This window comes from Ursus maritimus, unplaced genomic scaffold, assembly GCF_017311325.1.
Source record: "Ursus maritimus isolate PB19 unplaced genomic scaffold, ASM1731132v1 scaffold_12, whole genome shotgun sequence".
NCBI lineage: Eukaryota > Metazoa > Chordata > Mammalia > Carnivora > Ursidae > Ursus > Ursus maritimus.
This window is the reverse complement of record NW_024423564.1, coordinates 54558931-54581889: the sequence shown is the minus strand read 5'-3', so window position 1 is coordinate 54581889 and position 22959 is coordinate 54558931. Positions and strand designations below refer to the sequence as shown.

The following is a 22959-nucleotide window of genomic DNA, read 5'->3' as shown; positions in this document are numbered from 1 at the left end:
CAAAAGCCTTCTGATTTGGAGTTAAAAAAAAAAAAATCTCCAAGAAGCCTGCAATTGGCCAACAGCTTTAAAAAAAATCTCTTCCGGGTTTTCAACGGTTCCAAGTTTATTTAGATTTTTTTTAATGCAAAAAAAGGGGGACAACAAACGAAGCAATTCGTCTGAACATTTTAAAGTTTCTCACGTACTCTTTTTACATTGCAATGGTACGTGGTACATCTTAAACTTTCTATTTTGCGTTTATACGATGTGTGTTTTATAAACAATAACGGTAGAATGATTTTGTTTAATGGTTAAGACTTTAAAATTTCTCTGGCTTGCATATGCATTTAAGTGATTGCTGGGTAAATGTCTATTGTGATGGTGTTGTTTTGAAGACGTAGCTTTGTGGATGGCTTTTTTTTTTTTTTTTTTTTTTTTTTTTTTTTTTTTTTATGTGCATCAGAGACCGGGTTTCCTTTTTTTTTTCCCCGAGATTTGAAAAAATTTGCTGAGCTTGACAGATTTTTTTCCTCCTAGCGCTTGCTCGGTTCCAGAAAGGAGGAAAAAAATTCTGTACGTGCTCTGTTCCGTAAAAAGACGTCTGGCCTCAGCAGTCAACCTAACTCGAAAAAAAATGTCTGGACCCGGAGAATAATTGACGATTCGATCCTCTAATCAATGGGACAACCTGGGAGATTGACAAAAGCTTTATCCAATCATGAGGAGGCTTGGGTGTACAATTGTTCTCAGTAGCCAGAGGGGGCGGGGCAGAAAAGATCTGAAGTTCTCTGCGGCTCTGAAGGGGATGGTGTGGTTCAAGCTGTCAAAGCTACAAGCTCTTCCGGATTTAGCAAGCACAATAGGAAAGTGTTTTTGAGTTTAAGAAAAAAAAAAACTGGGGAATTTTTGCATGAATTGTAATGCCTTCTTAAGTGCCTTTAAGAAAAAGTTAGAAAAATTCTTCTAGAGAAATATTAACTTTGTATTAATTATCATTTTTAAATTCAGGGAAGCTGTTAATTGTTGTGGAAGGGGAGGTTCAACTTTTAAAAATGCGTGGCTTAAAAACTTGTCTGAACTACCGGACGGTATTAAGCTCTAGGAAGTAACATATTGAATACACAGCACTGCAAAACTTCCCTGGTTATCTTAGAAGTTTTCACTTTTCAAGTACTTTGAAGGAATAGGTATGCCTCTCTTCTTGAACTCTAAACAACAGTTTTAAGGGAGAGAGAATGTTTCACAGGTGGACTGACAGCTGTTTTATACATTTGAAAGGAAGAGGGGAAGAGAGTGTTTTTTCTCCACTTTTCTTGAATTCTGCTGTTTGAATATATGGTCAGTAGCAAATAGGATATTAAGACTGGCCAAGTTCACATTTGTTCTTGTTACCACAACAACCCCTGTGGAGGGTGTGTGTGGAAGATTGCTGACTTGCTAACTCTTAGTTGGAGTCTGGCCTCTTGGACAAGTCTTTGATACCAATCCAGTGGAAACCAACTGCAGTAGCTTGTGTTGGAGACAGTAACTGGCAGCTTCTAACTAAAGTAGATCCATCTCTTCCTTCCCTCTGAGCACTGTAGACACCTAATTCTGTTGGGAAGTGAATGGAAAATAGTATGGGCTCTTTCCCATCTTTGGATTAAATTCCCATCGAACTATTTCCCAAGGCTTTAGGCCTTCTAATCAAATCTGGTTTGGAAATTTGACGTTAAAATCCACTTGGATGCTCAGTTCAGCAACATTATTCAATTTAGTATTATATGCATCTAAGAAAAATCTACACACAAGTGACCAGTAGGTCAAAAAACTAGGGGAAAATATTGGAAAATGCTAGTGATAGAGTTAGTGTTGGTAAAAACTACAGAGTTAATGGCATTGTCACTTATGAACCCCAATTTTATCTTCACTGCTTTGGGCATTAAAAGCTAAATCATGTTAATAAGATCTGCCTATCAAGTAACCTCCAAAATGAGAGGTATTTGAGCTGTACATATAAGCGAAACCTTATTGACGTAATTTATATATCTAAGAGGATTTCACTAAAGCTGGCAAGGTAACATTTCTGCAAATAAAACACAGTAAATGCAAGGCTGGGCTCTGTGCCAGGAAGAATATGGATAGCAGAGAGCATGACAGGAGCCTCCTTTGCGCAAAGACAATCCCATTTCAAGACAGCCTCCTAGCACTTGCAAAATAAATGATTGGAGCGGTTATTTCCAATAAGGGGTTTATCCTTCCTAACAATGGGTCATTTATATGATTGCAGTAAACTAGTTTTTGTACTTCACCTGCTTCCTACAACTGTTCTTTCTACTATCCTTTCCTCCTTCTCTCCTCCTTCCACCCCTGCTCTCTCTCAAGTGTCTTAGTATCTTTGTGAACTCTGGACAAGGATTTACTTTTGCAACTTGGGAAGAGGGTAAAGAGTTGGAAATGTTTTTTACCCGGAGACTGCCCTTTGAGGAACATCTGTTTCTTTGTGTGTGTGTGTTTAAATTTATGCCTGTTGGAGAGAAAGTTACCAGAAGCCTTTCTGTAACTGTAACTCTTCTACTGTATTTTTCTCAGTCTTGTTTCCAAAGGCTGTAGTTGGAACCGTGCTTTGTAGTGTTTCCTCCGGCCCCCCCCCCCCATCCCGCGGGGGAGGGAGCGGGAGCTGGCGGAGATAGGAGAGAAAGCAGGAGCGGATGTGAAGGGCTTTGGTGCTGAACTTGGATCCAGCCCTTGCCTAGAGGGCGCAAACAATCGTCCCATATCCAAAAGTCTTACGAAGGGCGCCAAAAGTTACTTAAGATAATATTGCTAACCGCAGAAAGCTGGAAATCGCGGGCACATTCACTGCTGCAACAAAAGTTTTTAAACTAGAAATATCAGCATTAAATTACTTTTCCCTATTTTTAAAAACCAGGGCGATGTGCCAGTCCTTTTTAAAAAAAATTCCTTTTCTTTTTCTTGAGATTCAGTTAAAAGTAAGAATCTTTCTTGTTTTGGAAAGAGGCAGATGTGAAGTCTATCTTTTAATACAGCAAAAGAAAGATTTTAATTTGCTCTGGAAGAGAGCTTCCCAAGAGTACACACGGAACAATAACTTCTCACTGTGCCTCAGTTACATGTTGGGACCGCCAGCCAGAAACTTCTATCGAGGAAACTTGGAGCGAGTTGAAGTTATAGATCCCAGCAAAGGTTTTCGTGGCCAGGGAGGTTGTTTCTCTAACTCGGCTTAGCTTTTAGGACATTTCTCTTTTACTGAAATTGAAGAGGAACCAAGGGAAAGCAGTTGTTTAGTTGGGGAAAATGGGACTCTCTCATTAAAGATTTAAGTCATTATCTCCCCTTGCCCCCTAATAAATAATTTGAGAGATTTCCAAGGATATTTAGGAGCGGGTGTGTGAAGATGGTCTCGGGCATTCAGAAATTATTTTAGCCAGAAAGTAACTGGAGAACAAGCATAAAATGATTTTAGACAGATGCAGAATATTTCAGAGGATTGTATTTTGCTTTCTCCAGTGACTTATTTCATGCCCCTTACTTTAAAAAGGGGAGGGGGTGCGGTGGGGGAGCGCAGTCTGAATGAGAGTGGCCTTAGCACCTCACCTCACACTCACCTGCAGAGTGGGCATTCCTACAGGAGTTTCCTCTTTTCAGAGGCTCTCTAGCTGTGTAAGCTCTCCCAAGGTGCAGATTCCCCTGTGTGCCAGTGCCTTTCACCCTGATCTTTCCTTTTGGAATTTTGAGAAGGATTCGCAAATGCAGCAGACTGCAAACTAGAGTTAGGAAGGTGAGGAGGAAGAGATGGGATGGGGGGCAGGAGAAAGAAGGGATTTTTTTGTTTGTTTGTTTGGTTTCTTCTTCTTCTTCTTCTTTTTTCCCCATCAGGGAGGAAAGCCTGGAGAAAAAAATATGAGTTTAAAAAAACTGGAAAAGCAGGCTTATTGGCAACTTGCCAAACCCTAAAAACCACCCCCCTTTTCTGCCAAAACAATACTTTAGCAAACCTAAAATAATTGCAGGAAGCTCTTTTCCATTTTAAGAACGATTACTTGGGGGAGAAAAAAAGAGGGGATTCTTAAAAGGCACCCTTCCAGAGGTGTCCCAGGAACAGGGACGGTAATGATAGCCTGTGTCCAGTTTTGGGCACGCGTTTGTGGACCAGAATATCTCCGTTCCCTTAGGGGACATCCCTTTCACATTTTTTTTTTCTCCTAAAAAGAAAAAGATGTCACAGCTAAACCACTGTTGTTTCTGAACGTGATAGAACTTTTTCTATGGCGTCTGTGTTCAGACCCACTAGTTTCACAGTCCTGGGAGGGAGAACGCTCATTAATCTCCGCCTCCTTTTCTCCAGACACCCCCCCTTACCCCCCAAATCCGGTGACTCTTCTGTGTGAAATTATTCCCCACCACCCCCGCTTCTGAATGCCATAGGACTGAAGCTGCACAAAGTTTGCAGGATTTTGTGCATAATTACCTCTACCGACGATCTATTCCCACAGAAAGCTCCGTTGGAGAGATTACAATGCTCTGAGCCGTACCGCATTTCAGAGGGAAAAAAAAGTTACCTAGGAGGTCTGATTTTTAAAAAATTTGCATACATGCAAATTTGCCCCCCGGCCTTCTCCTCGGTTTTCTACGTGCCCACACAGTGAACCGGGAGCGCAGGGCAACCTGGCAAAGTTGCCCAAGTCCTCCACCGAGGTCCGCGAAGGTCTGCGGCGGGGCTTGGGGGATGGGGATGAGGAAAAGTAGTTTTGTTTGCTTAAGCACATCCTGTGGCAGCCTATAGCTGCCCGGGAGTACAGACTGTAACTGCTCCTCACTGCGTTACCCAGTAATGCGCTGAGCGGGGAAGCGGGGGCGGGGGGGGGCAGAGGGAGCGAGAGAGCCTGCGAGCGAGGGAGCGAGAGAGGGAGCGAGCGAGCGAGCGCGAGCGGCCGCGGAGGCTCGGGACCCGGCTGGCCGCGCGGCGCCGCAGCCGCCCCCTCCCCCACGCACGGCGGCGGCGCGAGCGGGCGGCGGCTGTGCGGTGCGGTGCAGAGCGGAGGCGGAGGCGGGCGCGCGGGCAGCTCGCGGGCACCCGGCCGGGCGGGCGCGGGAGCGGGAAAGGGTGCGCTATGCCTTTAACGCCCGCGTACAGTAGACATGTATAGTGGAGTGTAGGGAAACTCTAGGCGGGGTTAAAGTTCAGCTCATGGAGCGGCAATCGCGCTGGCTGGCTGGCTGCAGTTGAGCCGAGTTGGAAATGTGAACGCAAGAAGCAGGCTTGATTTTTTTTCTCCCCCCTTCTCTCTCTCTCTCTTCCTCTCTCCCTCTTTCTCCTTTCTCACCCGCACTCACGCACACCTCCAAACCGCACACCCAGACGCACACGCACACCCCACCGCCTGGCAGTTATGTATTCTCCGCTCTGTCTCACCCAGGTAAGCAGCTGTTTGGATGCGGCGGGGTGGGGTGGGGGCTGGGGTTGCGGGGGCAGACCTGGGGCTGGGCGCGGGGTACCCGGGACCGTCGCGCCGGCCGGGCCCGGGGCATGTGTCTTGGTGTGTGCCCGTGTCTGCGCGTGTTTCTGTGTGTGTGTGCGCGTGTGCTCGTGGGGGGGGGGAGAAATACAGCTTTAAGAAAGTAACTTTGTTTCTATGCGGGTGCATTCCTCTTGCACGGCCATTTGTGTGGGCACATGGCTAATGGCGCCCTCTTATTAATGCGTTAATTAATATCGGGGCGATTGACTGCGGAACGGCGGTGTTTTCGGACGCCCCGCACGTGTTTCGGCGGGGTTGCAGCCCATGACACGCTGAAATCTGGACTCAGCGTTTCTGCAGCCGGCAGGCCGGTTTCTGTAGTTCCGCGGCTCCCGGGGAGGGGGCCGCCGACGGAGCCCACCGCACACCCCGCACGCTCGGGGCAACTGAAACCCCCGGGTGCGGGAGAACTCGCGATCTTGCGCCCACGGCCCGCGCACGGAGCCCGCGCCGCGGCAGCCTCCCCAAACTCTTACTTTTGTTTATTGTTTGTCAGCCTTTGGGGTCCGGCCGCGGGAGGGACGCGGGCCGGCGTCCCGGCCCCTGCCGGGACAGCGCCCCTCCGACGCGGGCGGGCGGCGGCGAGCCGGCCCCCGGGCTCGGCGGAGCGGGGCTGCGTGGACGCGCGTCCCCCGCGCCGGCCGGGTGGAGCCTGCGTCCTCGCCGCTCGTCGCCCGCTCGCTTTCCCGACTGAAAGTTTCGCTGTCGGGACGAGCCCATGCTGCGCAGGGCGGCGAGCGGCGGAGGCCGCGGGCCGCGGGCCGGGGAGCATCGGGCGGAGTTGGGCTCCGGGCCGCGAGCCCGAGCAGCAACCCGGGCCGGACGCGGCTCCCCCCGCCGCCTCCCGCCACCTCCCGCCACCGCCGCCGCGCGACTCGGGCAGCTCCGCGCGCAGGATTGGGGCAACTTTTCCCCTCCGACTCTACTCGGAGCGTGGGTCTCTCTCGCCCCCCGCCCCTCCTTCCCCATGCCCTCCCTTTCCATCCCTCTCTTGTCTGCACCACCCCTAGGCAAAATATTGCTACTTCACGGCTCCAAATCTGGTCCTTTTTGAATATATTATTTATTTTCTTTGACTAAAAGGCATGAAGTCAAAGTGATTTTGCGCTAAAAAAATTTTTGAAAAAAGTGTGAGCTTTCATACTGTTTTGGTACATTGCAATCTGACCATTAATCACCTACATGAAGTTGTATGCTTCATATAAAATGTTTATTTACCACTCCCTTAAAAAACCTGCTACCACTTATTGCTTTCATTTAGCAGGAGATAACGGTTTAACCAGAATACTTTATGGGAGGTTAAAAAGTATCAATAATTTTTTTCTTTCCTCTCTAGATTCTGAATTTATTTCTCACATGACAGCCTTTCTTATTGCAATATCTAACAGGAATAATACTGGCTATTTGATCTCAGAAGACTCTTAAATGCATCTTTTATGTTGAAATGATATGTTTGGGATTTAGGCCTAGCATTAGTAATGGATAGCAGTTGCTTTTAGTTATTGTAAAAGTTTTTTATTTTTCCCTAACAAACTTCCAAAGTGCCTATTTTAGTAACTTGTGGAAGTATGGAATGAAACTTTTCCAACCACTTCTGGCAAGGTTCACAATTGCATATGGATAAGATGCAAAGTGTAAGAGAATTTGAATGAGTTATGACTACAGTGAAAATGCTGAGATTCAAAGGCTGAAGTTCTTGCTGGCAAAAGTTTGCAGCCCAGAGAACTTGTAGACAATACTAGGGTGCTGCAGTAGTGGGGCATGACCTTAGCAGACACATGAGCGTCTTCTCAAGTGAGCTCCCAAAAGATAAATTTATATTTTGGGTTGGTTCATATATGAGGATACATGTGTATCCATACAGGCCCAGGGCATAGTCAGGTACTTGACAAAGCTGGATTCTCTTGGCTCACGAGCTATTATCACATTAAGAAAGTTTTTTTTTTTTTTTTAAACGTATTTGGCAATGTGATTGATACACTCACTAGGCCTTCTTCTGGAAGCACCAGTAAAAGAAACACTTAGTGTAACAGTTTGTGAAGAAATTGTACACTAAATAGTGAATGAGAGCCATATATTTTGAGTTCTTCTTTTAAAAACGGGTTTACAATTTTTATTTAACTTGCTGGAATACTTATAAAGCTTCAGAGCCAGTTTTAGAAAGAAAAACTTAGGTCCTTATTGGTCATTAAAGAAAGTCCAGTAAGCACAGTGATAGAAATACTCTAAATGAAAGAATAAACTCCACTACGTGTGTGCAGTTTTTAAAACTTTATCAAGAAAATGCCAGACGTCTTCTTTTCGTCCATACGGGTGTATTATAACCAAATCATTTACCTGGCCATAGAATGATAACCCAGTAGAAATTTATAGGCGAAGCTTTAAAAGTAGTTCCAGCAATATCAGCGTTCAGTGGTTCTTAAACTTGGCTTACTTACAAACAGATCAACATTTAAGATGCTGATTCAAAGTCATAATGCTTTTGAAACAGGTTTTTAGGTTTGTTTTCATTGGTGGCCTATAACTTTCTCACTGAGTACACATGTAAAATATTCTTTATTATCTCCTGAATATTTTGAAATATTACAGCTTATGGCAATATGTGCAGCAACATGATTTATAAGGGCATACTATTTTTTTTTAAATTAATTTATGCTGGGCCTCGACATTTCCTACAAATTAATGATATTCTTTACTTTTGATGATCTGGAATATTTCTAATTGTGAGTTGAGAAAGATGACTAGTTCTTTAATAGTACACGTGAGTAAAGTTATACAAAATATTGTGCACTTTTATTGGCACATTCTTGAAACCTTTGGGGAGTAATAAGTTGTAAATACTTTTGATGCAAAATTGGGGACTTAGATTATTCTTAATGATTAGTTGACATAGTTGGCTTCATTTGAGGGTTTTTATGATGAGATATATAGGCATTTGGTTGGCAGGTAAACAAAATCCTCTTGAACACGAATGAACGCAGTTCGCAGTTCTGTGAGAAGCATACTAGGAATCTCTTCAAACACTTAAATGCCATACTAGAATGTTTTTTAAAAATTCTTTATTCTTATTGACGGAGCTTTTGAGTAAAATAACATTTTAACATAAATGTGGATTGTTTGGAACTTAGTTGTTCCTTGCTGTATAAAATGGGCCTGAGATTTTAAAATGAAATCTTCCTTTTGGTGAAAGCTCACTTTGTGGTTAAGGTAGACTCCAGGAGTTCTTAACGTAACACCACAGAGCCTTGGTCCCTAGCATGTCCTGTGTATGTAAGAAGATCAGTCAATGTGAAGGACTGTTTCAAACCCCAATTTTATGTATTTTAGAGCATTTCAAGGATGAGCTCAGAATTCAGTAATGTTTAAATGCTTTGCGGTTTGGCGTATACCTTATTAGATAAACTGTGACTTGAAAAAACCCCCCTCCCCACCACCATTTCTCTCTTTTAAAGTATGGCAATAAGAAAGATTCTTAAACATCAGAAATTTAAAATGTTTATTCATGGTAAAGAATAATATAATTCTTGTATTTTTTCCTGTTCCCTCTCCACTTGAAGAATGCACACATGTTATAAAAGCTGACTTCTCTTTTGGATTTTTATTGAAAAAGAGCAGCTTTCAAAGCTGAATTTGAAATGCAAAGCCTAAAATTTGTTCAGAGAGGAAAAAGATAAATGTCAATTATTGAAGTGATTTATTATGTATTACATTAACATGTACTTTAAAAAATAGTCATATGTAGTGTTAAATGATTGATTATAATTTATAATATCTTAATAGACTTGATAAAATATTTTTCCAATTTTAACCACTCAGTTTACATTTGAGCATTTGAAAATTCAATAATTTTTTATAGTAATAATATTTTGGACATTACAGTTACTTGTACCTTCAAAGTATATATTTAGGTGGATATTACAAACCGAAAAAGAATGCATTTTATAATGTTTGTCTGTCCTACACCCTTTTAAAAAAAAGCCATCAAATATCTTTTTGGTTTTGTTATCCTCATTTATTTGAAAGTAAATAATTTATCTTTTGGGGGTTTGCACGGCGGAGAGAAGTTATGTAAGATTAGTGTGGGTCGGTTAATCAAAAGTTAGATGTCCTCAGAAAGCTTTGTGGAGGTTACTGTTTAATTTTTCTTTCATTTTATATTTGTATTTCTTAAGAAAATATCAAGTAAAAGAATCAAACATTTTCGTAAGACAGTAAGAAAAATTCAAATGTTTTAAATTGAATTTTATTTTCAAATTATTTGAATCCTAAGAGGCAAACGTGAGGGTTTTCCTGGAGTCTCGTAAACATTAAATATACCAGGTTCTCTATTTCCCTGTGAGGAAAAGCCTGAAATATGAATTTCAAAAATTAAATAAAGATTCTCTTTTTTAGGGATGATTATTACTGAAGGCATTTCACAAAATTAACTGTATTTAGTTGCAACCCTGTTGTCACAATGACGCATTCTATTTACTATCTGGCATGTATGCTTTTCTTTGTTTTTTTCCTCCTTTTTTTTTTTTCCTTTTTGTTTCATTCGCATAGTATCAGCAAGTATGTCTTGGAAATAGATCTTTTATTTCAGCCTGAAGAATATCAAATTCATCTTTTGCATATGCCAGATTTTTCTAAGTTTTTGACTAAAAAAATTATGTGCAACTGCAATCCTTAAGAAGGAATTAAAATGTTACCAAAATGCCTGAGAAACAGATTAGCGTCTCCATGCAATATTTTTAGAGGGAAAGTCTTTGTTTTCATTGATCGTGGAGATGATTTTTTTGCTCCTAGACTTCCATAAACATTGACTGGCATCTAAATGTTTAGGATTTGCCAATCTGGCGGCCGAGCCCTGGGTGTACTACAAGTAGTGAGGTCAAGGCTGGAGCAAAATTAGATATGCCTTTCTTGAAATAGGGTTAAGACTAGGTATTGTTATAAGCATTTCAGTAAATTTCACTTACTATCTAAAGGACTTGGGACCTAAGCTCGGCAGTAGACCCCGGTGCACTTTGGTGAACATAGTAACACATTTTAAAGTCTTAAGGCATTTTCTCCTTTGAGATTGTGAGACATGCTACTGACAGTGTTCTTTTTTCCCCTCAGACTTCCCATAGGCATCCTCTGTGTAATTTTGGTACCGTAAAGCTCGAGTCAACTTTCCAGTGAAATAAGCGGCGTTGTTTTTTTGTTTTTTTTTTTTAAACGACCATCTGAAGACAAGTTGTTTCCTTTTGTTTTCACTATAGTTACATTTTTGTTGTCATTCGTTTCTCTAGGATGAATTTCATCCTTTCATTGAAGCACTTCTGCCCCACGTCCGAGCCTTCGCCTACACATGGTTCAACCTGCAGGCCCGAAAACGAAAATACTTCAAAAAACACGAAAAGCGTATGTCAAAAGAAGAAGAGAGAGCCGTGAAGGATGAGTTGCTAAGTGAAAAACCAGAGGTCAAGCAGAAGTGGGCATCTCGACTTCTGGCCAAGTTACGGAAAGATATCCGACCTGAGTACCGAGAGGATTTTGTTCTTACAGTTACGGGGAAAAAGCCTCCATGTTGTGTTCTTTCCAACCCAGACCAGAAAGGCAAGATGCGAAGAATTGACTGCCTTCGCCAGGCAGATAAAGTCTGGAGGTTGGACCTTGTTATGGTGATTTTATTTAAAGGTATTCCGCTCGAAAGTACTGATGGCGAGCGCCTGGTAAAGTCCCCACAGTGCTCGAATCCAGGGCTCTGTGTGCAGCCCCATCACATAGGGGTTTCTGTTAAGGAACTCGATTTATATTTGGCATACTTTGTGCATGCAGCAGGTAAGTGCAATGGTGAGAAGTCGTTCCACTTCCTCGCGTGTTTCTCTTCTGATGACCTCCGTATATGCTGGGCCAACCCCAAACCCTCTAAGTTGCCGGTCAGAGTGCAGAGAGACAGTGCGCTTTCAAAGGTAGACCAGAGTCAGAACAGCCAGAAGCCCCCCCAACCCTCATGTATCCGAGGGCACACCTTCATTCGGGTGCAAGAGCAGAGCTTTGAGAGGACTCTCACCAAGTTCACTTCTTTTGGCAAGTGGTGTTATCAGAGGTGTTGGTAGTGCTGTGATATATTTAAATCACAGTTTTTGATGATGGGTGAGAGAAGCCTCATAAAACCGCTGGAATAAAGGGGATATTGTAAATGGCAAATGATCTCGTTTAAAAAGCATGGAGTTCGGTGGTGAGGCAGTATTTTTAGTTGCTTATCTTCTGGGAGTGTTTTTAACCTACTGGGGCCTCTCAAACCCCCTGCTAATTAAGAAGAGGTGGTAAGAGTACTATCAAATTGCTGATCATTTACGAAGGAAAAAGAATCACGTGAATACGCAAACATGGTAGCTTTGTATTTAGGAATTTGTCATGTTGTCTAAGATAGCTGAGCGAGAAACAAACCAACTCTTTAAGTAATTGATGGTAAGGTTACTCTTAAAAGTAACCAGCCTGTGTGGTGCATGAATGCACCGAGAAATCGATATTGATCATTGATTTAGTGAGTTGCTTTGATTGGTGATAAGATTCATTATTGTTTCAAGGCTGTTTTCGAGGCATGTTTTACCTGTGTATATTATAGCATTCAGAGTAGCATTCAGGCTAAAACTATTGAGCACTGACTAAAAGAATGCATTTTTACTTTGTTTCTTTTGCCTTGTTTTAGACAAAAGGTTCATTGTGTTATGGGAAAGCTCAGGTCTTGTGTAACTTGTTGACTTTTTATATGTACATATTGGCCTTGCTAGATTTTACCTTCATGGCAGTTACTTGAGCCAGATGGAAGAAAGAAGGTTGTGGAATCCTACCAGTAGCTGTTTTGGGGTTCATATATTTATGTATTTTTTCACAAAGGAGAAAGGTGTTACCTGTAAAATCAACACTGTACTGTTTTGCAAAATGTTTTTAATTCTAAGAATGTGGGCTTTAAAAAAAAAAGAAGTCAGCTGATAGCCTATTCTCTTATTTTTCTCAATATATGTTTTAGAAAGAGAACTTTTGTTATCCATCTGTCCTTACATAAGAAACTGGAGAAATTAACTTTGCAAGCATGTCACATTATCATTTGCATTCTGTTGGCAGGGGATAGATGAGTATTTTAGAGGATGTGATCTGTAAGTGTTTCAAATATTTGGGTTTTGGAGAATGTATACTTAATTGTAAGGAGTGCCTGTTGCTTTAGCCTGTTCTGTGCAGTGAAATGAAAAGGCAACACCTCTCAAATAACCTCTAGACAGGAACAAGTATCCCTTTCTTAATCCCCTTTTCACCCTATTGTTACTTTGTTTTCTCTACTGAAAAAGCAGGGTTAAATTTTTAAAAAATTTATTTGCCTATGTAAGTGGAGGTTCTGATAGGGAAAGGCAAAGTGGAAAAAAAAAAAAGGATGGGTGTTATCAGTGCTTTCAGGAGGGACTCGTTAAGATCTTGTGTTTAATCTTTTCGGTATTTAGAAAAGTAAATAATTTATCAATTCTAACAAATGCTCTAACTGGACCAATAGAGAAAAACGTGGGTGCCAACAGGTGGTACACATCAGGGTATGTGCTTCCTTACAAGGTACCTGGAAATGGAATGCCGCTTTCGTATTTTTCCGTGTGAGCAGCACCCGTTCCGAGTTTTAGGCATAAATGTTTGCCTTCGATTTAAAGAGCTGCAACCTTCCGAGCTAATGCCATCACGTGTATTCTCTTCCGTCGTTGACCGTTTGTTACTGTGCTGTTGTTGCAAATGCTTGAGCTAACGCGGTTGCTGGTGGTTTCAGGACCCGAAGGATTCTGTCGGTAAAATGACAGGTAGAAGGTTGCTTTGGAGAGTTAGCATCCTTATTGCTTATGAAAGATTTATTGACAGCAACATGGATCAGACTACCTTTCGGTTTGGTTTTCCTGATGTATCCCAGAATCCCTTGGTAGGCCTGACTGGCAGCCAAGTGTTAGGCCATTGGCTTTCACGGATCGCAGTAATGGCTGCTGCCCTGTGCACGCAACAGGACGATTGCAAAAGAAAATATCAAGGGCCTTTTGTCTGAAAATATTTCAAATTTGATTTAAGAGATTTAGAGACCTGTTATTTGTGGAAGGGAAGCTAGTTGCCAATACAAATATGAGGTGGATCGGTCAACTTACATACAACTGATTTGACAAGCATCTGTTATAATACTGAAGATTTGTAAACACTAAACAATGTTTTTACCTCCTTAAAAGTTTTGAGAACTTGCCAGTATTGGCAGGAGGCAGAGACTCTGAAACGTGCTTCAAGAAACATGCCAAAACCATTGTGGCCTTTTCACCTATAGTGGATTTTTTTTTTCCCCTCTCTTACAGTGTTGTATTTTTTTTTTCTTCCAAAACGCCATTTTTTCCCCTCTAAATAGCTCGCCAAATGAGATTTTTTTTTTCCCCTTCTAAAAATGTGTACAATAATTATTGCTTCATGTCTCAGCCTTTTCTTTGGTAGGAGGTTGAAATCTTGGGACACACATGTAAATACTGGAAACTAGTGCAGAATCAGTCATTTTTTAAAAGCGCAGGTGATTTATTCTAAGACTTATTGAGATGCTAAAATACAATACCTAAACTACATTCTGATTTTTTTTTTCTCTAAATCCAGTGGCATTAGAACGGTGTGAATTTTGTGCCTGATAAACAGTAACAAGTGTAATGAAATTGGAGTGATTCCATAAGCCTGAGAATTTCATCTCGTTAAAAGTATAAAAGAGTAAAACCATTTTATGCCCTTAATTTGCTCTTTATTTGAGTCGTCCTTCCATAGGTATCGTATGACAACTTGAAGATATTATGGAATTGTGGCAAATGGTTTTCTTTGTGGGCGTGTAACAGTAAAGCTAATTTATGACCAGTCTTTACCAGATGATCTGTATCAGAATCTACAATATACCCGGCACGTGGCAAGGTCACAATTTAAGTTGTTAAGGTCATAACCTTAGCCACCGGGCATTTGACCTTTTAGATAAAGTTAACCTTTGTTCATTAGTAGGCACTCAACCGAGAACTTTCTGGAGAGTTTTTTTTTTTTTTTTTAAACTGCGTCTGTATAACTTCTGGTAATGTAATCAGATTCTAGAAAGTTTCTCAGTGTAGTTATATTTTTTTAAGAGGTTAGACTTTTTAAGGACTCATCTCTTGGATGGAGGTAAGTTGCTGTATCTACGCCACAGAATGACAGAGTCACAATTTATTTTCGATAGTTATTACCTGCTGTGAGGTGGAATGAGACGCTGAGGCAGCTGTGGAGACATTTAAAAAGTAAAATCACATAAATAGAATTATATTTAAATCAACTAAGTAAAGCCTTTGCTAATTTCCCCGCGGCCTTAGGCCCAAAAGAAAAGCTAAATCGCTGCGAGCATCTTCACTTTTTGCAGATGAGGAGTTATCTAAGATTGGAAGTTATTTTAGGGGCCTTAAAATTTGCTTTGAAAGACTAATAAATGACCACAATTTGTCAGGTGATGCCTGTCCTTGTTAATTAGCCTAGTGGCAGAGTGAATTGAATTTGCCCTAATGGTAGCACGAGGAGTGTTAGTTGTAAGGTGGAACATGACCATTTTTGCACAGTAATATTTTAGTACAGTAGCTACTGGTTGCTTCCATGGACCCCTGTTACTCCCTTTACTTAGTTTTGCTTGGACCAGGAATAGTCACGGTCCCGTCACTCCGTGAAAGAACTGTTTGCGGTGTTCTGGAAGTGTGGTACGTGTTCCGGAAACCTGTATGGCCAGTATTACTGATGACCACATTACAGGTACCATATTGTTCATTTAATTATGCTGTTGCGGATGCTCATTTTAAATTACTTACATTCTGCCAGTTTTGCTCGGATATGCCACATATTATTCCGTTTCAACAAAGAGAGAGATACTCCCATTCAGGTGCATTTTAGTTTTATTTTGGCTTCGTGATTGCCATTCCTTCATATAGTAATAGAGAAAGCCGTGATATGCAGATAGACCAGATGGTCATGTTGACAGATTGAGAATTCACTTCCTACTGCTTCAGAGCAGGTGTAAGATTAGGAGTGTCTGTGTATGAGCGTGTGTGTGCTCCGTGTGCGTGTGTGTGCACATTCAGGCTGCACACACAGGGCTGCTGAGAGCAGTGCAAATGATTTCTTCTTTAAAAAAGCTGGTACTTTAAATACAGCGTAACTATGTGCGTAAGGTTGTCAGTGCATATAGAATAATTACTGTAAAAAATTTTAAATGAAAATGTTAGATTGTTATAGTTTATAATTTTATGCTGAATGAGTTATGGTAATTTCTTAATTTTTGGGTAACTTACCATGTTAGTTTATGGCAGTATTGCATGTCTAAAATGTGTTCAATATATTTTGCTAGCAGGCGTACATGTGTGTGCATATTTTTGCTCAAGTTTAGGGCTATACGTTATGTAATTAAACTTTTTCAGTACCTTAATAAGCTCCCTAGTAGACAGTTATGCAGTTGGTTCCTGTGATTTATAATAATAAGCTGTATGTAGAAAAAGAAGGCGCAAGACTAATGTACAGTGATGTTTAAAATTGAAAGTGTAAGTGCCGCCCTGTCTCAAATTCTTACTCCAACCTTAGACTGAACTCAAGGTGGATTTTGTGGCTGCCTGATCAATTCTAAATCATTGGGGTATGCACAGTTCTAAAAGATTTCATCTGTCTTTTTATTTATCTTTTAATTCTTCAAAGGAAATAGCACTAACAGTCAACAAACTTGAGATAAATATGGCTTTTATATCCTTGACTGTTTTTGGCGTAACTTGAGGGTAGTAACAATATCCTTTATCTAGAATGTAGTAACAGTATCCTTTAGCTAGAATGTAGTGAAAAAGATGGAAATTCAAAGGCAGAGAGGGTATAGGAATGGGGAGGAGGGGTTGTTGTGGAGTAAACTTACGAACGGAGGTCAGCTCATATTTATGGCTAAGAGGTTTGAGTGTTGGTAAGAAATTTCCCAGTGCTGCTGGCTTAGATTTGCCTTGTCTTCTTTTCCACCCAGTGATGAATAGCATTAATTTAAACCTATTTAGGGCTAGTGTGGGAGAAACCACAGCCTTTGTTGTGGTCACTGCTGTACACAGTAGGACTGGGTGTTTCACTTGGTTAAGGCCTCAAGCTGCTTCCAGAGGGTGCACAATGGCCTGTCAATTTTTTAAAACTTGCACAGAAGCAGCAACAATTCTAATTGCTCACAAATGTTAATATAGATTATTGAAAGCAATTTTGAGGTTAGAATAGAAGAAAAACATGAAATACAGATTGAATTCACTGAATGTGCAGAACACCGGTTTATTACCATTTCAGCAATCACTTCCCCGTCGTTATTTAGAGGTTAGATCTTGTTTTTAAATACATTATAAACTGTAAATCCTTGGGAGGTGAGGAGTAAGGGGAAGGAAGAAGTCAGGTGGAGGAGGAAGAGAATGAATGAACTGGCATGCTTTGTTAAGAGAAACATAAAACCGTGAATTTAATCGCAAATGGAGATGCTCTCAAAAGTGTTTTGGTTTAAGTAATGACTGTAAAAGGATCCTGAGCAGCAGGATATCAAGTGGAGAATTTTATAATCCATCTCCCCACATTTTTTTGCATAGTTTGTTTCTGACTAAGAGACTATTTGGGTCTTTTGGAGTTTCTATTCAAATTTTTAGAAAAGTAAAGTTTTGCAAAAATTCTTTTTATTGTTTAAGGGTCCAGCCAGTAAGGGATACTATGGCATACATAAACTTGGAAAAGGGGCTATTGAGATGTTTGCTGTTATTACCATTTTGCTTTTTTAAGGTGATAACTTACAGTGTCATCAAAATTTTGGCTCTTGCTTAGGCAACTGTAAGATACAAATTATTGATCCAAACTTTAGCATCCCTGTGAACTTACCAGAGTTCTCCAGCTGCTCCTAACACAGAAATGACTTTTACCCAAGGTTTCCCCCCAAAATATTAGAAAACAGTGCTTTCGTGTTTTGTTTTGATCATTTCACAGTGTAAAAGTACATTTTATCTAACAGAATTAGCCCTCCTATTAATATTCTAGTTAAATAAACATAGCTTACGAGGCAAAGAAATAAGTCCACAAACGACAAATTGTGGCAACTCCGTAGAGAGGATGCGTTTGCTGTTCTGTTTGTCAAAGAAACCAAATAAGATAAAATGGGGAGAAAGAAGTTCTTTTTATTTTGTTATGTGTTTTGGCGAGTGTTGGTCTTCTTTCCTGTGTATTACTAATCCCAAATGCAGACATGAGCAGATGATCATAATAGCTAGAGATTGAAGGGGAATAACTTTAATGTTCTTTGAGACCTTTACACTTACTTCTCTTCATGGCTTTTGCACGCTTTCCTAGTGGTAAATATTTTGGACCTAGATCAATTGAAAGTAGAGAAAGGGAGACGGATGGAAGACAGGAAGGCAGGAAGGCAGATAACTTTTATTGAGTTGTCTATTTTGCGGCAAGCATTATACTAAGTTTTGCCATACGTTGTAGGTTTCTCTCTCTCTCTCTCTCTTTGCTCTTTCTCTCTCTCTCTCTCTCTCTTTTTAATTCACAGTAGTACTGCAAATAAGTAATGCACTCTCCATTTGTACAGGTGAAAATAAAGTCTCAGCATGTCCAAGTGAGTGGTGCACAGTAGATTAAAGCCAGGCCTTCTGATTCCAAACCCAGTGCTCTTGACCATACGGTTTAGATCCATTCTGTATCCTTCTCTATGTCCTGTTGTCTGGGGGGTTGGATGTCATTTAAATGGTTTCACACACCTACACTGAATCAGAGGGAAAGAAAAAAAGTCAAAATCCTGACCCTTCCCGTGGAGATATTTTACTGTGGAGTCCAGTTCCTAGGCACGGGATGAGGCCATACTTGGTTAGGAGAGGGAGAAAATGTTCTTATGCTTTTGTCAGGGTTGGGGTCAAAAATCTGGATTAACTTGTTCTGTCTTGTTCTTAGAATGTTGAAGTTTGGTGAATAGAAGCATTATTACACAGGTTTAAGAAATGTTTTTTCCTGTTTGTAAGACAGATGAATTGGTTCTAGATGCTTTGGGAAGCCACTGAGAATTAAAGCCAGCATTAGTTTAAAAATCAGAAGTACATGTAATATTTTACTAGGTAAATTTTTGTCCGTATTTTCTTATGTGTACAGGAGGCATATTTCAAACTTCCCTTAATGATTAGATTGAAAAATTTAAAATTTGCTTTTCTCCAAAAAGATCCTTTGATTATGGCCTAGTGTATAATTATTTAAAAGAAAATAAAAATTGAGTCTTATTAGTTTAAAATTGTTTTTTTAATTTAAAAGAGAAAGGAGAAAAATTGAAAATAAGAACAAGTTTCATCTTAATCTCCTTAAATGACTGATTTATTGATGGATTTGTTTAGTGCCCTTATTTTCATTTCTTTAAGTTTAGGCAAGATTAGTTCCTAATGACTTCAGTGCAAAAATCCAAAGCCTCATTCAATGTGAATTTTATAATTGTAAATAGAAAAAAAAAAGACCAGTAAATATAATTTATACTATATTCAGTATATGTATATTAAGTCTTCTAGGGTTTATTTAAAAAATAAGCTGCTGAACTGAACTTACATTGAATAAAATAGAAATGTAGATTTCTTTTTAAGTTTCTTTTTTAGAAATGCCCATAAATCTAAAAGTTGTGGCATATTAATTATGCCAGGAAGAGAAAACCGAAGTATGTAAATAAAAGTGTAAACTGGAAATAAGAGGATTGGAATAAAAAAAAAAAAAGACTCACACCCATTGTTCCATACAACACACCTTTTGATGTTTCTGATGCCTATTTATGGTGGTCCCAATAACCTATGAGTTTCCTGCTGTAAATAATTTCCAGAGCATATATATTCATAAACATTTTAATGGATATTTTTGTAATGCTCTATAGGTTAAAAATGTGACATGCAAGAAAAGTAACAATAAAACATGTTTTAAAAAATGAATACTATTTAAAAATTTCTATGTCTGCCTGTTTAGCATCTGCCATTATCAGGCTGTTGTCTTTGTTGCTATGGTTTGGGTGATTTTATTTCCGTTTGTAATTTTGCCAGCCCATGATTGGATAAAGCAACATGTTCATGCTGTTGGGAAGATGTAACTGTGGTGAGTTATATAGCTTGCTCTGAATGGTAATTTTTGCTATGGAAAGGTATTTGTCAGTGGATAATAGGAACCGTGTTGCTACAATATCAATTATCATTTAATTTTAAAAATTAGGGGCATACCACTTACTATGGGAAACTCAGAACTACCTCTTCTGTTATGTGCCTGCCTCTTCCCCTATTGGAAGCATTTAGAACTCTGCGTATTTTAATCTTAAAAGGATTATTTAATTTTAAACTCCTACATAAAGTGAATATTCTACATGCAGGATCCCATCATTGTCACTTTCAAATATTCCATTGCCTTTCAAAGGAGCTGACATTACAAGTCCTTAGGTTGACAAATTCTCATCAACTTTTGTGAAAAATTTGGCTGCAGAAGGAGTAAAGTCAAAAGAGGGCCATAGACAGATGGATTTCAGTGTTAAGATGACATCAAGCCCTTCTTCGTGGCATTTTTAAACATTCCAAATGAGTGAGGAATGGAGATGCTTAAAGAGCTCACTATAGAATGAGTAATTAAGATACTCTGTATCTGCGTGTAAACCTTTGTCGCATACTATTAAACAGAGCTGTATAGGCTCAGACGTAATGGCAAATCAGTGGTGAAAATCATAAATATCTTTTATGCTGAATACAATTCATAAATAATATTAGGCACTAAAATGTTGTTGATGGAAAACAGTGTATACCTGAGAATATTTGTAGCATTAAGCAATTGAAAGTTAAAGATGAGTGGGTTACAGACGTTTAAGATCGAGCAAGGATTCTGGAAAAGAATTTGGCAAAAGCTGGTCAGTATGACCATAACAAGATTTTTGCATGGATTCTTATTATAGAAAAAATTACTAGGTTACTAAAGTCTCTGATTGATTCATTGAGTCGGCTTTTCCTCCCCTTCTTTTAAATGGTAGAGGTTCTCTTTTGGAGAGTAGTTTCAAGTAACTTCTGAGAATGAAGTCTTTGTAATTTGATGCTGTTCAACAGCGTAACTATTGTTGTATGTTCCTGTCAGGGAAAGATAGTCATTGCAATACTTTTATTGTATGGCCTCTTAATATGTGACAAGGACTTTTATTAAGAATTCTTTTTTCTTTTAAATGTACTTTTGGAAGTCCCTACTCCTTCCCACCCAATCAAGAATTCCAGTGGTATTTAATAAGATTCAAATGAGTTTTTATTATTTTCTTGGTCTATTCACTGTATGGACAAAAGTCTTATTTTTAAAAAAGGTTCCAAAATTCATGTACTTTAGATTTTCTGTAACATTTAACAGAAAAGTGCCATCTCATTGCGACCAGGATGTATACAGCTCTTTGGAGAATGAGGATATTACAGTCTGAAATGTTAGGGTTGAAGAACTAATTGTTCTGAAGATATTTGCTCCTCATCTCAGAAAAGATGGCAAACATGCAAAATGGATAAATGTAATCCTTTGTACTTTTACCACCTACATTTTTAAACTATAGTGACTCTGATTTCTCTAGAAAGGTCAGAGGTTTCAGACAGAAAGCTTTGTAATTCTTCAAAGAGAGACATTTTCAATTTTGCTATATAAAGACTGATTATGCATAGCTTTTCACTTTATTTGCAGTTGAGCCCTAGAGGTTCTGGGGTGGGGGCAGTGCTGAGTAAGTGAAGCCCTGTCATGAGACAGCAGAATTGGACGGACACAGATAGATTGGAGAGAACATAGATTCACATTTAGAGATGCACATTTTTGGCCCTCTATTATCCATCACCTTGTTTGAAAGTGAAGACAAGGCAGCTGTAACAGTGTATTTTGCTTTGTACTGGAGCATTTCGTGATAGACTCTATAAATATTTTGGGTACTTCAGGGAGTTTACATCTCTGGGTGCCATTTCTTAGGGATTGGCTTTGTTGGTTTTCCTAAATTGTGGATATGGGTTTCTCTGGTTTTATGTGGGTTTCTTTGTTTCTATTTTGTTTTCCTTTTGGACTTCTCCAAGTTTTGGAGAATTTTTCATGTTGGGTGGTGGGGGTGAGCAGAGATGGTAGACAACTTTTGTTGTGGGCTGCTCCTGTTATTCAGGAAACAGGCTCAGAGCGTGTTAGGAACTCACTCAGGGTCTTGCCAGTAGTAAGTGGCAAAGCCAGGATTAAAGCCAGGTCCATCAGAACCCAGACTTGTGTGGTTAACCTTTATAATATTTAAATTGGCTTTTCATATATATTATTTTATTAGCTCTTCATATAAACCTTAAACTTGGGTAGGGGAGCTTTTATAATTGCCTTTGTGCAGGTGAAGAGGCAGAGAGGGTGTGTCACATGTCCGCAGTAGGATGGTTTGTTAGCGGTTAGGGCTTTTTATCTCCAAGGTGTTCCCCAAGATATCAGGCTCTCTGAGCTCCGCCCCTGAATTTATGGACAGGGGTAAAAGGTGTTTGCTGGAAGTGCATTAACAGGGCTGAAAGCCATGGGTTTCTCTGGAGTTTAAAAAGTAGTGAGCAGCTAGAGCTTTCTCTGGTTTGTTAAGAGATGTCAGAGTTTCAAACATTGAAGGAAACTGAGAGGAAACCTTCATTTTTACAAGGTGAAGGCACTGAGTCCTGTCTCCCCGGAGCTCTGAAGCTCTTGTGTAAAGTGGAGGCAGTTCTAGCCCGCTGTTATCACGTACATCAAGGTGGATGCTCTTTGGTTGGTGTTGGCACAGAAAACCTACCTTGGTTGCCTTTGTTGACAGATCCCACCATGTCACTGGCAACTGGGTTCAGCAAACGTATTTCGAGCACTTACTACCTGTTAGGCACCATGTGGAGTGCCAAGGATACAAAACTGAAGAAAATACCATGAGATGAGTCGATGCCATCTCGGATGAAATATCTTCAGAAATTAAGATTTTTTAAAAATTAATTAATTAGTTAATTAATTAATTAATTTAGAGGAGAGGACAAGCAGACTCCGCGCTGAGTGCGCAGCTGATGTGGCGCTTGATCCCACGGCTCTGATGTCATGATCTGAGCCAAAATCAAGTGTCAGAGGCTTAACCATCTGAGCCACCCAAGCGCCCCAGAAATTAAGATTTAAAAGCTTTCGATGTTTTTGAATTAGGATCCTTACAAACAATAGCCCATAGGAAGTTTTAAACATTTGCAGAGCTGGCTCTCAGTTCTGCATAAGATCTGTACCAGGTATATGTAGAAGAATTCTGTCATTTGATGGTACTTCTAGCAAATGGTACATGGTTTGTTTTCTTATGTCAAAAATAATCCATGTAAATGGAAAGAAAACCCAGGCCGATCCAGGACAGGGCGCAGGTGGTTTTATTATTTAACAGTTCATTGTGGCATATTTT

The 22959-nt window shown here is 40.0% G+C and overlaps 1 protein-coding gene and 1 long non-coding RNA gene across 4 annotated transcripts; one reads left to right on the top strand and one right to left on the bottom strand.

Annotated features, from left to right (window-relative positions):
- Positions 1-74: 74 nt before the first annotated feature.
- Positions 75-17087, top strand: LOC121102083 (nuclear factor 1-like). 3 transcript variants are annotated; one of them, XM_040627221.1, is made up of 3 exons: positions 4759-4813; positions 5345-5402; positions 10781-17087. In XM_040627221.1, the coding sequence occupies exons 2-3, from the start codon at positions 5376-5378 to the stop codon at positions 11588-11590; spliced, it is 837 nt and encodes a 278-aa protein (XP_040483155.1). In that variant the 5' UTR covers positions 4759-4813; positions 5345-5375; the 3' UTR covers positions 11591-17087. The 3 variants fall into 3 exon arrangements, with proteins under 3 accessions (XP_040483156.1, XP_040483155.1, XP_040483154.1); XM_040627222.1 differs by lacking the exons at positions 4759-4813; positions 5345-5402 and adding an exon at positions 75-206; XM_040627220.1 differs by lacking the exon at positions 4759-4813 and having other exon boundaries at positions 5046-5402.
- LOC121102084 lies at positions 3007-4529 on the bottom strand. Its single transcript, XR_005834153.1, has 3 exons — positions 4454-4529; positions 3591-3871; positions 3007-3231 (listed from the first exon to the last, which is right to left on the bottom strand). It is a non-coding gene; the product is annotated as an uncharacterized LOC121102084 (long non-coding RNA).
- Positions 17088-22959: the final 5872 nt, after the last annotated feature.